This window comes from Opisthorchis viverrini (assembly GCF_000715545.1).
Source record: "Opisthorchis viverrini unplaced genomic scaffold opera_v5_262, whole genome shotgun sequence".
Lineage (NCBI taxonomy): Eukaryota > Metazoa > Platyhelminthes > Trematoda > Opisthorchiida > Opisthorchiidae > Opisthorchis > Opisthorchis viverrini.
In genome coordinates this window covers 321,420-334,762 of record NW_008751916.1, presented here as the reverse complement: position 1 = coordinate 334,762, position 13,343 = coordinate 321,420, and the positions used below count along the sequence as shown (strand labels likewise).

The 13,343-nt window shown below is 43.9% G+C and overlaps 1 protein-coding gene across 1 annotated transcript in view; it reads left to right on the top strand.

Annotated features, from left to right (window-relative positions):
• Positions 1-13,030, top strand: part of T265_09161 (hypothetical protein) — a gene marked incomplete at both ends in the record, with an annotated part of 31,488 nt that extends 18,458 nt beyond the window's left edge. The window contains 6 exons of the mRNA XM_009175167.1: positions 267-598; positions 4,463-4,696; positions 7,923-8,052; positions 8,978-9,084; positions 10,977-11,192; positions 12,589-13,030. Coding sequence (XP_009173431.1) covers positions 267-598; positions 4,463-4,696; positions 7,923-8,052; positions 8,978-9,084; positions 10,977-11,192; positions 12,589-12,999 — 1,430 coding nt within the window. The remainder of the gene's footprint in view (positions 1-266; positions 599-4,462; positions 4,697-7,922; positions 8,053-8,977; positions 9,085-10,976; positions 11,193-12,588) is intronic.
• Positions 13,031-13,343: the final 313 nt, after the last annotated feature.

Below are 13,343 nucleotides of genomic sequence, written 5' to 3'. Positions count from 1 at the left end.
ATATATATAGTTCTATCTCTGCTTGCTAGGCGCCGATTGGCCAGTAGGCTCATGTATACGTCCGTGAGCTCTAATCCTAAAAGCAGAACCAACCAAGTAGTCTTGGATTCTCCACACTGAACAGATGAATCCCATTTTTTCTGTTTTTTTTTCTTGCGAACGAATTCATTGTGTTCTGTAGCCCAAGTTCGTTGCAGTCGAAGCTGGAGAAGGTTGTTGTTCAGTGGGTTCAGCGCGAGCCATGGAGCAGTTTTTTTTTCTTGCAGGCGAATTCATTGTGTTCTGTAGCCCAAGTTCGTTGCAGTCGAAGCTGGAGAAGGTTGTTGTTCAATGGGTTCAGCGCGAGCTGGACATGGAGCAGTTACCTGCGGATATGTCGATAGATTTATCGGACGATAGTGCCGAACGGGAGGATAAGGAGAATGGTGGATTGTGCAGTAACAACAATACTGTCCAAGGGACAGGTAGTTGGATCCTCTGCATGGTTACGGCACTTCGCAAACTCTACAATCACCCATGGTTACTTCGACAATTTCTCACACCTGCGCCGAAATCCAGCTCAAAAGGAAATCAAGGCATGCAGTTCTCCGGTGGTCGGGTACGTGTAGTTCAAATGGAAATGCAAAGATATTGAATAGTTTCATTCTGATATTCATTTCTACGGAAATTCTATCTTTATTCGTTTTGAAGCTGCATTTATTTCCTCTATCTGTCGCTGGGTCACTGAGTTTTCGGTGGTGTGAGTTGCTACGTCTTCCTCAACCGAAGGATCAATATGTCAGAAGGTTAATAGCCCGAAGTGTTTCGAGTATTGTTCACTATAGATAAGTGTTCTTTATGAATGTGAGGTTCATTCACTACCACAATGATTGCGTAACTGAACCATCCGTATCAATCTTTCAAGTTCGTGATGTGTGGTACCCCTACAAGAAGACTAGGGCAAAACCGGACAAAACCAAGAAGAACAATGTGATATACCAACTCAACTGCAACAACTGCAACAAATTCTACGTCGGACAAACTGGCAGGAGACTATGCACACGAATAAAGGAACACAACGCGGCCGTCAGGAGGCATGACCCCCTGTCCTTGATATCCATACACGAGGACCAAGAAGGCCACAAATTCAACTTGGAAAACGCAGAAATTTTGGCATACGGACGCACGAGGCACGGAAGAGAATTTCTGGAAGCATGGTACTCGACGGCAAATTCGATCAACCGGTGCATCGAACTGGACCCAATTTACGCACCCCTACGTGCAAAAGACCAACAACTCAACCGGAAAACTCAAGGAAGACCGAATATTGGATTCACAAACAACGAAACAAGGAACTCCTTGGAGGCAAATCAATAAAGGTCACAACCCAGGACTGGAAGGGACAAAGGTCAATCTAGCTTCGACCAGATTACGACGGAGGGGATGCCAAGCTCAAAGGTCACGTGGGCATCGGCGAATGGGGATACAGGACAACGGAGCAACCAATGGAATCACCCGACCGAACAACTAATCGCGACCAAAGGTCATCCCCTGCTAGCAGCACGTATATTAACACACGCACAACACTACCCAACGCACAACCACCAACCCACCGCTACGCACTGCTACGCTCCACAATAACGCACTGATGATGTCACCTCGATTGGTGATGAAACGTTTGCAATCAAATTGCCCAGCTCAGCGAACAAGCCAACGACCAGACTAGGGCACCTTTGCATGAATGGCCAAATTCTCATTTTTTACATTCGGCTTTCGAAACCCCATGTTGTATGTTTGGAATGGTTAGCGGGGATGTGTTTCCCATAGCTTCTTGGTAGTGATGCGTTAATTTGTATCTTCTACTCTGCAACCGAAGCATGGTGAAAATGACTTGCTTCGTACGCCTTGCTTCAGTCCGAAAGATGGACTTTTCATGATAACGAGCACACTGCTCCCTGCTCTTTTGAAATGGACAATCTCTCAGATGTTTCCTTCTATCATTAGTCGAGATCTTGAAATTACGCAGAAAGACATGCTCTAGATTCTGGACAATTTTGTCGCATAGAAAAATGCATGCAGGAACTTGAACATCGATAATCTCATGACAGGAGACCGGTTAGAGGGGGGCTAGAGGGACTGGTTGTTGGTTTATTGGCTGAACTGGGCAATTTGATTGCCGGGGGGGGGGGGGGATATCATCAGTGCATTGTTGTTATGGAGCGTAGCGATGGATCGGTAGTTGTGCGGTGGAGGGAATGTTCCCAGTTGATATTGTGGTGAATGAAAGGTGGAGTAAGCTCCGACAACGAATGCTGGTCGCTGGGCCGCATAGATTGGTTCCACAGGTATAGGTGATCAGTGATGACAAATTCGGAGCAACATCTGTCTCGGCAGTAGTGATAGAAACCATCTTGTCAATGTGCAGCAGTCTGTAGGTTGTCCATGAGCCACAGTTTTTCTTTGAGGTCGATGAGTTTCAGTGGTTGGAGGAGCGCTCGCTATGGTTCCCATAGATAACTGTTTCCTCGATCTAAATTTAAAAGAATTGTTTAATTGTAGCATCCTTCCGGTGCCTACCTGCCTTGTCACTCGAAGGAAGCCGAGGGCTGGCTATGGTTCCCATAGATAACTGTTTCCTCGATCTAAATTTAAAAGAATTGTTTAATTGTAGCATCCTTCCGGTGCCTACCTGCCTTGTCACTCGAAGGAAGCACGAGGGCTGGGATACTACCAGGTTGCCCAAGTCTAGACAGGAGAAGTCGAGAGACAGGGGGTCTAATTTACTTATGTGGATATGCGTATTTCTTGACGTTGCGAACGGCATCCGATAATTTTTTTCTAAATCATTTCTCATGTGGCTATCCGTTATACCCCAACTGGTTTCACCTGAGTGAACACTGAAGTATTTACACTTGATCTTCTGGGTCATGATATCTTTCATCGTCGTTACTTCGTGCCTATTTCAGTGTCTATTTATTAGTCGACGATGGTTCGTCTTCTTCTTTTGGTAGTGCATCATATGTATTATCTTTTCCGTCATTATTTGTTGCTGATTTTCCGTGTAACAATCCCTCCTGTTTCTCTAGGGTGGTGCTTATCTATTCCAGCATAGTTCTCCTAACGAGGCAGTGTTTGATAATAGAGATATCTTAGGCACGTTCAATAATTAAAACCAAGGAGGTGGTTTCAAATTCTTATTTGACAGAGTTCTCCTCCGACACTGTTATCTACACACTTCATTAGTCTGCTTCGCTAAGGTTCTCAGTACAGTCTTTCTCTGCTCAAGATAGGTTACACATTACATACGTCAAGAGTAGGTAGAGCCTTGTCACCGCTCTTTTTCGGACCACTATCTAGTTTCGGACCACCACTAGTTTACAATTAATGTAGGTAGTATTCCGATGTCCTTGGCATTTTCTAAATGGATGATAGGATTTGCAATGTAGTTATTCTTTTCCAACTGAAATATGGGGCGATCTTTGTGCAGCGCATTCATTTGACAAATAGCTTAAACGAGAGATTCAGCTGAGTTTCCCGTTAAAAACAATTCTGTCTTCAGATGAATGTTTTACGAGAATATGTCTGGCTCTTTTTTGTGTTGGCAAATGGGAAGATTCAACGCAAATCTGTGACACTAATGATCGTAAATTTATCCATAGGAGTGAAGTTGTCCTAAGGTGTTTCTCCTTTGTCTGTTACATGTAAGCAAGATATCCGCAGTAAGACAACTCGAGCACCAGAAGGTTCCATAAGAAACACTTCATTTATCCTGTTGATCACAACTCTTAATATGTATAACCTGTCGTCCAATTAGAGGCTGAACTAATCCTAGCATTGATGTGTTGGTGCTATCTTCGGTAGTCTGAGTACTGACTGTTGTACCTTCCAGGCTTCTGTTACTCTTTTCCCTCTCTCCTTGGATTAAGGTAGAGAGTGGTTTTGTGTTCATTCTATTAAAAAGTGTCAGTGAAATAGGAAATATGAAAGTACTGTTACCAAGACCATCTTTTACAATACAACTAAATATTGGTTCTGGCATGTTTCAACCTAAGACGAATGTTCTATCGAACTCCTTTTTGTAGATGGGGACCCCTTGACGGGCCATATCAATGGTCAGAGACATTATCAGACATGGCCCAGTCGCGCCCTCAGTTGCACTCATGTATCCAATCTGTTGCTTTTAATGAATAGCTCCCTTCCCAATCCCCCACTTAGCAGTCCGCCTACAGTGCTGTATTTACGCACTTATTTATTAGCTCCCGTCCCCAATGCGCGGCTACCTACCCCACCTCCCCGAATCATCGGTGGACGAAACTGTGGCACCTACAACCACTGTACGGCAAGTACGCGATTATTACAGCTGACAATGATGATGATCTCTCAGTCTGTGACTTTCGTCACCCACACTTTTTTACTTGTACTAAGAATGTTTTCTGTCAGTCATTCATATCTTCGTTACTCCGTTTTTCGTTACAACCACCAGCTACCACATAGTCTGACCAGAGAACTTTTAACGTTGCTTGATGAGTCGCCTGGTCTACGGAGTTCAGCCGGTTTGAAGACGACAGGTTTTGATGTCAGTGCTATTTCGGATTCCGGTAAACTAAACGTTCTGGACCATATGCTGCGTCAACTGTTTGGGCGCTCAAATGGAACAAACTCTTCCACCAAGAATGCATCAAAACACCGGCTAGTGCTGGTGTCGAATTTCACGCAAGTAATATCTGGTGTATTTGATTTTCGCAGTTAGTCATGTTCCTGTTTCTGGCATCTACTAACCGCACTAAGAGTAGCCGTGACTCCAATGCAGATGAACAAACCGTTTCATACTACTTCCGTTTTCATTAGTATCTAGCCGGCGGGAAATGAAAAACCAATTGGACGTCTAATCGGGCACCTTACTGTTTGGCTGTAGCACCCTTTCGGCGAGCATCTGCCATGCAGTTTGAAGGAGGCACAAGAGCTGGACTAATGCCAGATTGTCCACACTTAGACATGCAATTCGAAAAAACGGGACTGAATTCGAACCCCTGTCCCTCCGTGTTTGGTGCCCTGTTTTCGTTAAGCCATCTCGGTATATATCTTTGCTTGCAGTGATTTACGTTTGGTTCCGGAAATTCAGGTCAGTCCTTGTTTAGGCATCTACGGCAAGAGCCTCGGACGCCTAGCAAATAGCCATATTTTCTGGTCCGTATCCCCATCGTTGACAGCTAAGGTTACAATCAGCCAAACACGTCTGAAACTTATTAGACCAATGGAACTTTGGTCGTTCTTGCGATAGGATACAACGAATGCTAAATATCTGAATATTTATCGAAAAAACTGAAAAGTACTATACAGCTATACAGTACTATACAGCTATACAGCTATTACCTTAAGCGGGTGCTATCATATCATCCAGATACTGACAGCGATGTTGGATAACTTTACAGAGTCAGCAAGCCTCTTCTCTTGAGTAGGCGAGTCGAGGCTACATTCGTAATGAAGGTACTTCATATCAGATGCCTATGTATCTGTGACAGATCGTCGAAATGTCGTCCGGTTTGTGACCGATCCTATCTGATACATTTTGCCTACATCCATTGCATGTAAAATCTTTCGCCTGGTTTGTCAAAGCACTAAGCTGACTTGAATTTCCTATCTGTCAAAAAACTCCCCTTGCTTGCTGCCTTCCTGAGGAGTTAGAAACGATGATCTGTTCGCACATAACACACTAATCATAGGGTTGCTAAAAAACCTTCGACACCCCACGACCGGTTTCGCCCTTCTGGGCGCTCGTCGGGTAGATGCAGTCCCCGAGATTCCATCAACCCCCAAGTTGTACTTGAATCCAAATTGGACATATTTCGACAAAAACACCCATTTGCGCAAGAATTCGGTCTTGATGAGAGCCCTAGCTAAATCTGGCTGAATCTCGTTCATGATGGTCCACGTCAACTGAACGTGTTGTCTCAGGCAGCCTTTGTTTCATTTGGTGTCAAAACCGAATTCTCGTGCAACTGGGAATATTTCGACTTCGTCCTTCTTTTTACATTCAGTGAGTTTCTCACATTTTGTCATTCTTCTGATGTAGATTAGAACCTTATTAAAAGGAGCACCTCGGATGCTGATTCAACAGTCTGAAAGGAGGTGGTCAGTCGCAACTGACTTCTGAACACTAAAGATTTTAATAGTTTCATATTGCGTTTGTTGCGTGTGGGCTTTATGTTTAGATCTGATTCAACAGTCTGAAAGGAGGTGGTCAGCCGCAACTGACTTCTGAATACTAAAGATTTTAGTAGTTTCATATTGCGTTTGTTGCATGTGGGCTTTATGTTTAGATTTTACGTATGGATGCGCAACGCAGCTGTACTACACACAGGAATACAAAGGCACATCCCTAGAATATCTGTCAGTCATGTGAGGGGAGGCAATTTCAACCAACCTCATTAACGATTGCTCTCAGAAATGCAAGTCGTTACTCGTGTCCGACAGGAGATTACGTCGACGGTGTTTGTAATGCATTACTTTTCTAGCACCACTTGTATTTGTGAGAAGCCGAAGTGAAAAACAACACTTCGTTGCAATGGAAGGTATTTCAACCGTGAGACTCACATTCTAGCGCCAATGAATTGACGTTCCTTCCTTCAGGTATATCACTGTTGGACAACAGCCAACTATTCCAGGTGTGACCGCTGCTAAAAGTGTCCTGCTTTTTTCTTTAAAAAATCACATTGTTGTTAACGGGAGGCCCAGCTGAATCTCCCGTTTGTGGCGTAGTACCCAGTGCACTAATTCGGAGCAATGTGCTTCGTTTTCTTTATTTTCTTGGACCATTGTCTGCCCGAATCCTGATTCTGGAGTTTGTCTGTTTTAAAAATTCAAGCATCATCTGTTTCGTCATCAAGAGGCCCCATCTAATGATTGCGAGAAATCCTCATTTTTATGCGCATTTAATCAGTGAGGCTTTCGTTCGCTAGTTGTTGTTGTCATTGGAACATAACTGACGGAGTCGGGTGTTAGAATGCTCCAGCGAACTTCCGCTTACAAGCTTGCCAGTTCTGCCCCAGCCTACGAGGATAGATGCTTGTAAAGCTTTTTCATCGGGGTGTACATTTGAACACGGTTGTCACGGGGAAAGTGTCCTATCAGTCAGTGCTATTTATTGTTTCTCTGTGAGCTTCGATTGTCACTTTTTCCACTCCTCAAAACCTCAAAATAAGCAGGTCATTTGTATCCGCGAGATACTGACTGAATCTACAGCTGGTAGTTTACTAACGGCATTTTGTTTGCTTAGTTGATTCCTTTAATCAAATTAACATGTACAGATAAGTCACCAGTCACATGGATCCACTTTGCTCCGGTTGCGTGCTGTCTTGCCAGACAGGCCGCAGACGACACGTGTTAGAGTGCTACTTAACGTCGATCAAAATACGTGACTACCCTGGATAGTAAAAAGTCATCTCATAGTGAGTAGTAAATGTTCTTTGTAAGGCTTTCCTTGTTGTACCCTGAGAGGATTTGTGTATTGGGAGGGATCCCGTACTGGATATTTTTAGTCTTGCTAAGGCCACTTCCAAAGATTGGGCTTGCGGCGACCGCCGTACTTTCAACATCTATCGGATTCGCCCGGTTCTCGAACTGCAACGTCAATTAACACTCAGAGGGATTTTTCGTAGTCGTGAAGTGATGGCGCGCCAATGGGCTACCGGGGATTAGGAACCAATCAGGATTTTGTTCATTACCATGTGTGCTACACACCATTGGCACCGGATGTACACTGTATGCTCTGCTGCCCAAAAGAATACTGTCTCAAAACTGAAACAACTTTTCTCCATAGCGAGCTTGTAGTGTACATTGTAGGATAATATCCTTTTTAGGCTATCTGTCTCTTTTTTGTTTGCTCCTCTTATTCATTCTCTTGGCCCTCTTTTTCCCTCAACCATGGTACTCTGTCGGCTCAGACTTTGGATTTATTGGAGATGGTGTGTTTCCGGGTGACAGGAAGACGTCCACTTCGTCTGGATGGCCAAACGCCGAATAAGCGGAGACTGGAAATCGTGGAACAGTTGAATGATCTAAACTCTCGCGAACGTGAGCCTCGTGGTCTAGTTGTGTATAAATTTTTTGATTTTACAGATGATTCATGTTCACAGAGCATCGACGGTTACTCCTTGTCTACTATAGGACTGAAAATCCATACCTGCTTTTGACTAATAGAAGGGACTACTGTCCGTACGAGGGATAGTTTTATCCACCCTAATGCTTCCTTGCATTAGTTTGTCATCAACCAATGCGTCGGTTTCTGTGTCGTGTTTTTCACTCGTTAGTCTAGTGGAGAACTGTCAATGCTAATTGATACTGATGTCGGAGTGTGAGCACTCGACCGGACGATTCCTCGTTCTATTTCAGCTAATATTCTTATTTTCATCTCGACTTGTGTGAACATCACCACATGTCTGCCCTTGTGGCTCCCTCGGGTCGCGTTTCATTGGAACCTTGATAAGGAACCAAAACTGCTGTGATCTAATTACGGTCGAATTCCACTCCAAAAACCGACTTCGGGACCGCTACTATGCTGGATATCACGCGGAAGGATATCCGTATTTTGCTAACCATGGTCGACCCTTGAGCATCAACAATCTCGACTCAACCACGGGCTCAAAAGTGAATCTCCTGCTAGGAATTTCATAGAGTAACTTCCTTCTCTTATCACAGCGAGGACTGGTTTTCTCCCTTACTGTATCTCGGGTGACCAGCTACTCAATTCATCCCTGACTTTTAAAGGGTGACTGCGAATCTAACGTCTAACTATGCACTTCTATTCACAAACGTCAGCGTCCCCCTCTCGGAAGTGGTCGCTTTCTATAATTCATCAGTGATTGTTATGAAGGCTTTTCTCACTGTATTGTGAAGTGCAGTTTAAGCAAAATGTATCCATAATACCTCACTCTCTCTATTGACCATGGTAATCCTAACGAATTGTCTTTTGTTTTTTATCCCGTTCTATTTATGACAGGTGTACTACTGCTAAGCTCCCGCGCTGGTGGCACTGGTCTTAATCTGGTCGGTGCAGATCATCTCATACTTTATGATATGGATTGGAATCCAGCGAATGACGCCCAAGTACGATACTCATGCATAATTTCCTTTTCCACAGACGTTTGGATACTGACCAACTGTTTTCACCGTGTTCCTTAGCATTGTTTTTCCTACTCAGGAGAGCACTTACTCGTGCTTTGTTTTCTTGTTTAGTCACCTCTGTTTTAGTTCAGCGTCAATTTATCGGACCTGAATCAATTGTCCATAGTACTGAACTACAATTTAATGGCAAGGTAACTTTGTTAACTACTCTGTTAAGTCCATCGTTACCGGTCTTTTTTGTGGTCTGTTTAGTCCCTGAGATAGCAGTATGTACATAGATGTACACACTAATTGGTTTCGTTTTTGGACCTCGACCAACAACCGGTAGAAGAACTCAGTTAGTTTACATGACTTATTTTCGATATTAAGCAATTATGACATCAAATGAGGCTATCAGTGGTTTGGAAAAGTTCGCTTACACCCTAGAATACACTGATTTCTCTAATGAGACTTCAGTGACTATTGCTTCGAAGCTTTTCAACGTTAAATTTCATCTTATAATGCGTCGGTTACTGAACTACAATTGAGGCTTGTGGTGCTTGTGAAATCTATCGACCACCAATCTTGCGTCTTTCTATCTGGTTCCTTAGATCCCGGGATCACAGGCCATTAAAAGTGTGTTTCTCTGACCGCCTTTGTGTCTGCCTCTGTTGAGAATGTTATTCACGTGAAGGATGTGAACATTGAAGTCTTCAGAAAATCCAAACTAGTGACCATTTCGGGAGTGCATCTGCCGTTATACCCATCAAACTGTAATAGGCTTCTTCTGTTCGATGATCTTCCTGGAGCCACTTAATAATCTGGATAGTCTGCTATTCACCGAATCAATGAAACAGCAGTCTCTACATATATACTCTTTTGCAACTCAGCTCGGTTTTAACCGAAGACCCTATCGAATTTCCCGTTTATGTTCTTCAACTGAATGTGCTGCATAAAGGTCGCCTCATGTTCCAGTTGGTGCGGTATTCGAGATATCGAAGTATATTTTCATTAAAAAAAACTACTTATAAGTTTGCTGGAAGCTGTTCGACAGCCCACAACCGGTTTCGCCTTTCCTGCGGTCATCAGCTTCCGTCAACCTTATGTTCTCTCTGAACCCAATTTGGACATATATGAACAAATACACTTATTCGCACATCTCCGTGCAACTTCGTTATTTGCATTCACGAACTCCAAAAATTTAACAGTTTCGTTTTTCCTAACTTCGTGTCCTTGGTTAGCGGATTTTCCATTTTATCGATTTTATTTCAGCAGAACGGTTGCCGTTGCTAGAGGTGATATTGTCCTATTCTCATTAGTAGTTGACATTTGGGAATTATGCACCACCTCAAGACAAGTGCGTGAAACCGTTATGCTGGTAGTTTCGTGCACAATCAGTGTCATTAATCTTTTTCTATTTCGGTTAACTCTCCCACTATTGGCGATCATTGTCCCACTTTTCAAGTGAATTCCATGTATTCTGACATTTTATGGTGGGTCCTCTCTTCCTCTGTAATCTACATCTGTGTACCAAAAACGTTCATCGATCCCCAGGTGTGGCTGATCACACGGGTTGTAGTAACAAAGTGACGGGTTGATAGCTTACTTGCAGCGCCGAGACCGAAGCAGTTAATCATTGTGAGAGCCTTCCTACATTTCTTACGTATGATTTGTATGATTCGTTCAAACAGATAGCAGTATTTTGATTTGCATTGACGTGTGGACTTACTTTTCGTGCACTATCCCCGCTTTGCCAAGGCGAACACAGTTCTGCACTACATTTTAGGCACTGGAAGGGCAGGTTTTCGCGTATATTTCTTTATTGCTAGCATTGCATTTGACTAATATTGTACCACTGATACGGTTTACTTGCACATTTTTATTTCACGCTATAGGCTATGGCTCGTATCTGGCGCCCTGGTCAATCGCGTCCCGTGCGCTTGTACAGGCTAGTTACAGCCGGAGGCTTAGAGGAACGTATTTTTCAACGCCAGGCTGCGAAATTGGCCTTATCTCATCGTGTACTTTTGGATCACTCTGAATATGAGCAGTCAAAGACACGGCAGTACGGCCCAAGACGAGCAGGAATCCTTACACGCGAAGAGCTTCGTGTAAGTCGCTTCGTAGCCTTGTCCCTTATTGCTCTTCTGTCCATCCGAACCGTTTGACTGGAGTGGAAAAGGAGAACTTAGTACTGCCTGGCTGCCTGGGCCCCAGTGGGCCTCATCAATGGCCTTTGACTCAAAGATCTGACAGGCATGGCGGTGGGTGAAAGCAGCGTCTTGTTCGTCCGCCCGTCATCGCAGCTGGTATTTAAAAGTTCCAACCAAAGACCACAGGTTTTGACTTTTCTCCACTGACGCTTACTTATTCTACTAGTAGCGCCTTACCCATCCGAAGTATGCTAGTATTTTTCCGTAACTAGGCTGCGTCGCCTCCTCGCTGCCTTCCGTGTGATTATTCTATCATCCCTTATCATCGAAATATGGTTGTTTTACTGAATTTCACCTGGCTCACTCCAGATTGGGGTCTACTAGCTCTCAAGTACATCTGGCTGAAGGGCCTTTCAATCAACGTCCCTTCAGACCTTTGGTCCCGGCGTATCACGCTAATGAAAGTCTGTTGGTTAATTCATTAGATTAGATCAGATCAGGTTAGGTAAGGTTAGATTAGATTAGAAGGATGTCACAGAATACCTTCTGAGTGACAGGGTCATTGGCAAGCATCTTCCACCTGCAGAGTACAAAGTCATGCCTGAGAACGTGCATACTCTAAGCCTAGGCATTGCAATTCGTGGAGGTGCAATGAAGATCTTGAACAATTGTACATACTTCGATAGTTATGCTGGCTCTGACGGAAGTACGTCTGATGAAGTCAGCCTTTCAGGACGAGTTCCCTGTAGACCTCTGTGTGCTTGGGTAGAAACGTAAGAAATGGCGGCTGGTCGATATCACTGACGTTCATACTACCATTTTCCCTCCAGATTGTTTGTTTGGTGTAGGTATCCCAAAATGCCTGATGTGAATTAGTTCTAGACTACTTCCCCCTTCACTCTTCTCCCTTCCCCTTTAAGCCTTTTGATAAAATTATGTCAACTTTGTAGTTCTATGGCGCTAAAGTGTCCATATCAACACCGATGTTGCTGTTTGTGGTGATGCCACCAGGCATTGATTAGGGATCTATTCGCGGACCAGGTTAACCTTACTGAGTTCAGTTGTTGCTTTTCCCCCTAACCTAATTTCACAAGTCAGTGTGAGCTCTTTGTTGTTAGTTGATTTATCGGGGCACTGAAAGGAATATAACGCACCCGTCCCTGTCTTAAAAGACCATATGAATCGGATTCACTATCAAATACGCTTAATCGGATAACTTTAGGTGTTCATTCCCAGAAGCTAGCTTTGAAGGGCTATTTAGAGCTCCAACGTCACACTCGAAGTACATAGTCGTTTCTTAGTTAACAGCAAACCATATTCTTACACTCCATCACTTCTTCTCTTTTCTTCTCAGGATTTGTTTCAGACACCTCCGTCATACTGTCTTTCGTGGACACATCACCTGATTGGTTGCACTTGTGATGTTGGTAGGAGCCTTAGTCCATCTCTATCCGATGATAGCACCCAATCCACTTCACAAGATATGCTCAATGATTCTGATGTCCGCCCATGTCAGCTGGGTCGCTCTTCGGTAGTCTTTTCCTCTATGCGACCAAAAGGTGATCAAGACCAGCTAAAGTCCGTGTCCGAAGCTTTGGCGTTCTTACTTGAATGGAAGCATTGTCTTTCACCTTCTGCGGTGGCCCAGTTGGATGATCCACTTCTCTCGCAATTTTCCACGTGTGATCTACCCATAAGTACGGTATTTTATTTAAAGTCAGACAAAACTGATGAGTCTACTTCAGCCCCATACATTCGAACTTAGTAAACCCGGTTCGTTCCGTGCGCACATTTTCTACATCGTCCCAGAGTTGAAATAAATCATCCTTTGTATTCTTCATTCCTATGTGACCTCCTGTCGTTTGGATAGAAGTTGTATGTAAGTTGAGGCCTTGGTTACGGTACGTGAACCTCTTCACATACACTTCTAATCCGGTTAGTGAGAATAATCGAGTCCTGTTAGGATTCGTCAGTAGCGCGCATCGCATCAAGCTGTAGACACAGCAGCCTAACGTGGTGACTATCTGAAGATCATACCGTGAACGGCCCATAATAAAAAAAAGACCTTCGTTCGATTGCGCAGTTCACGTCGCACTTTTCTCCCGTACG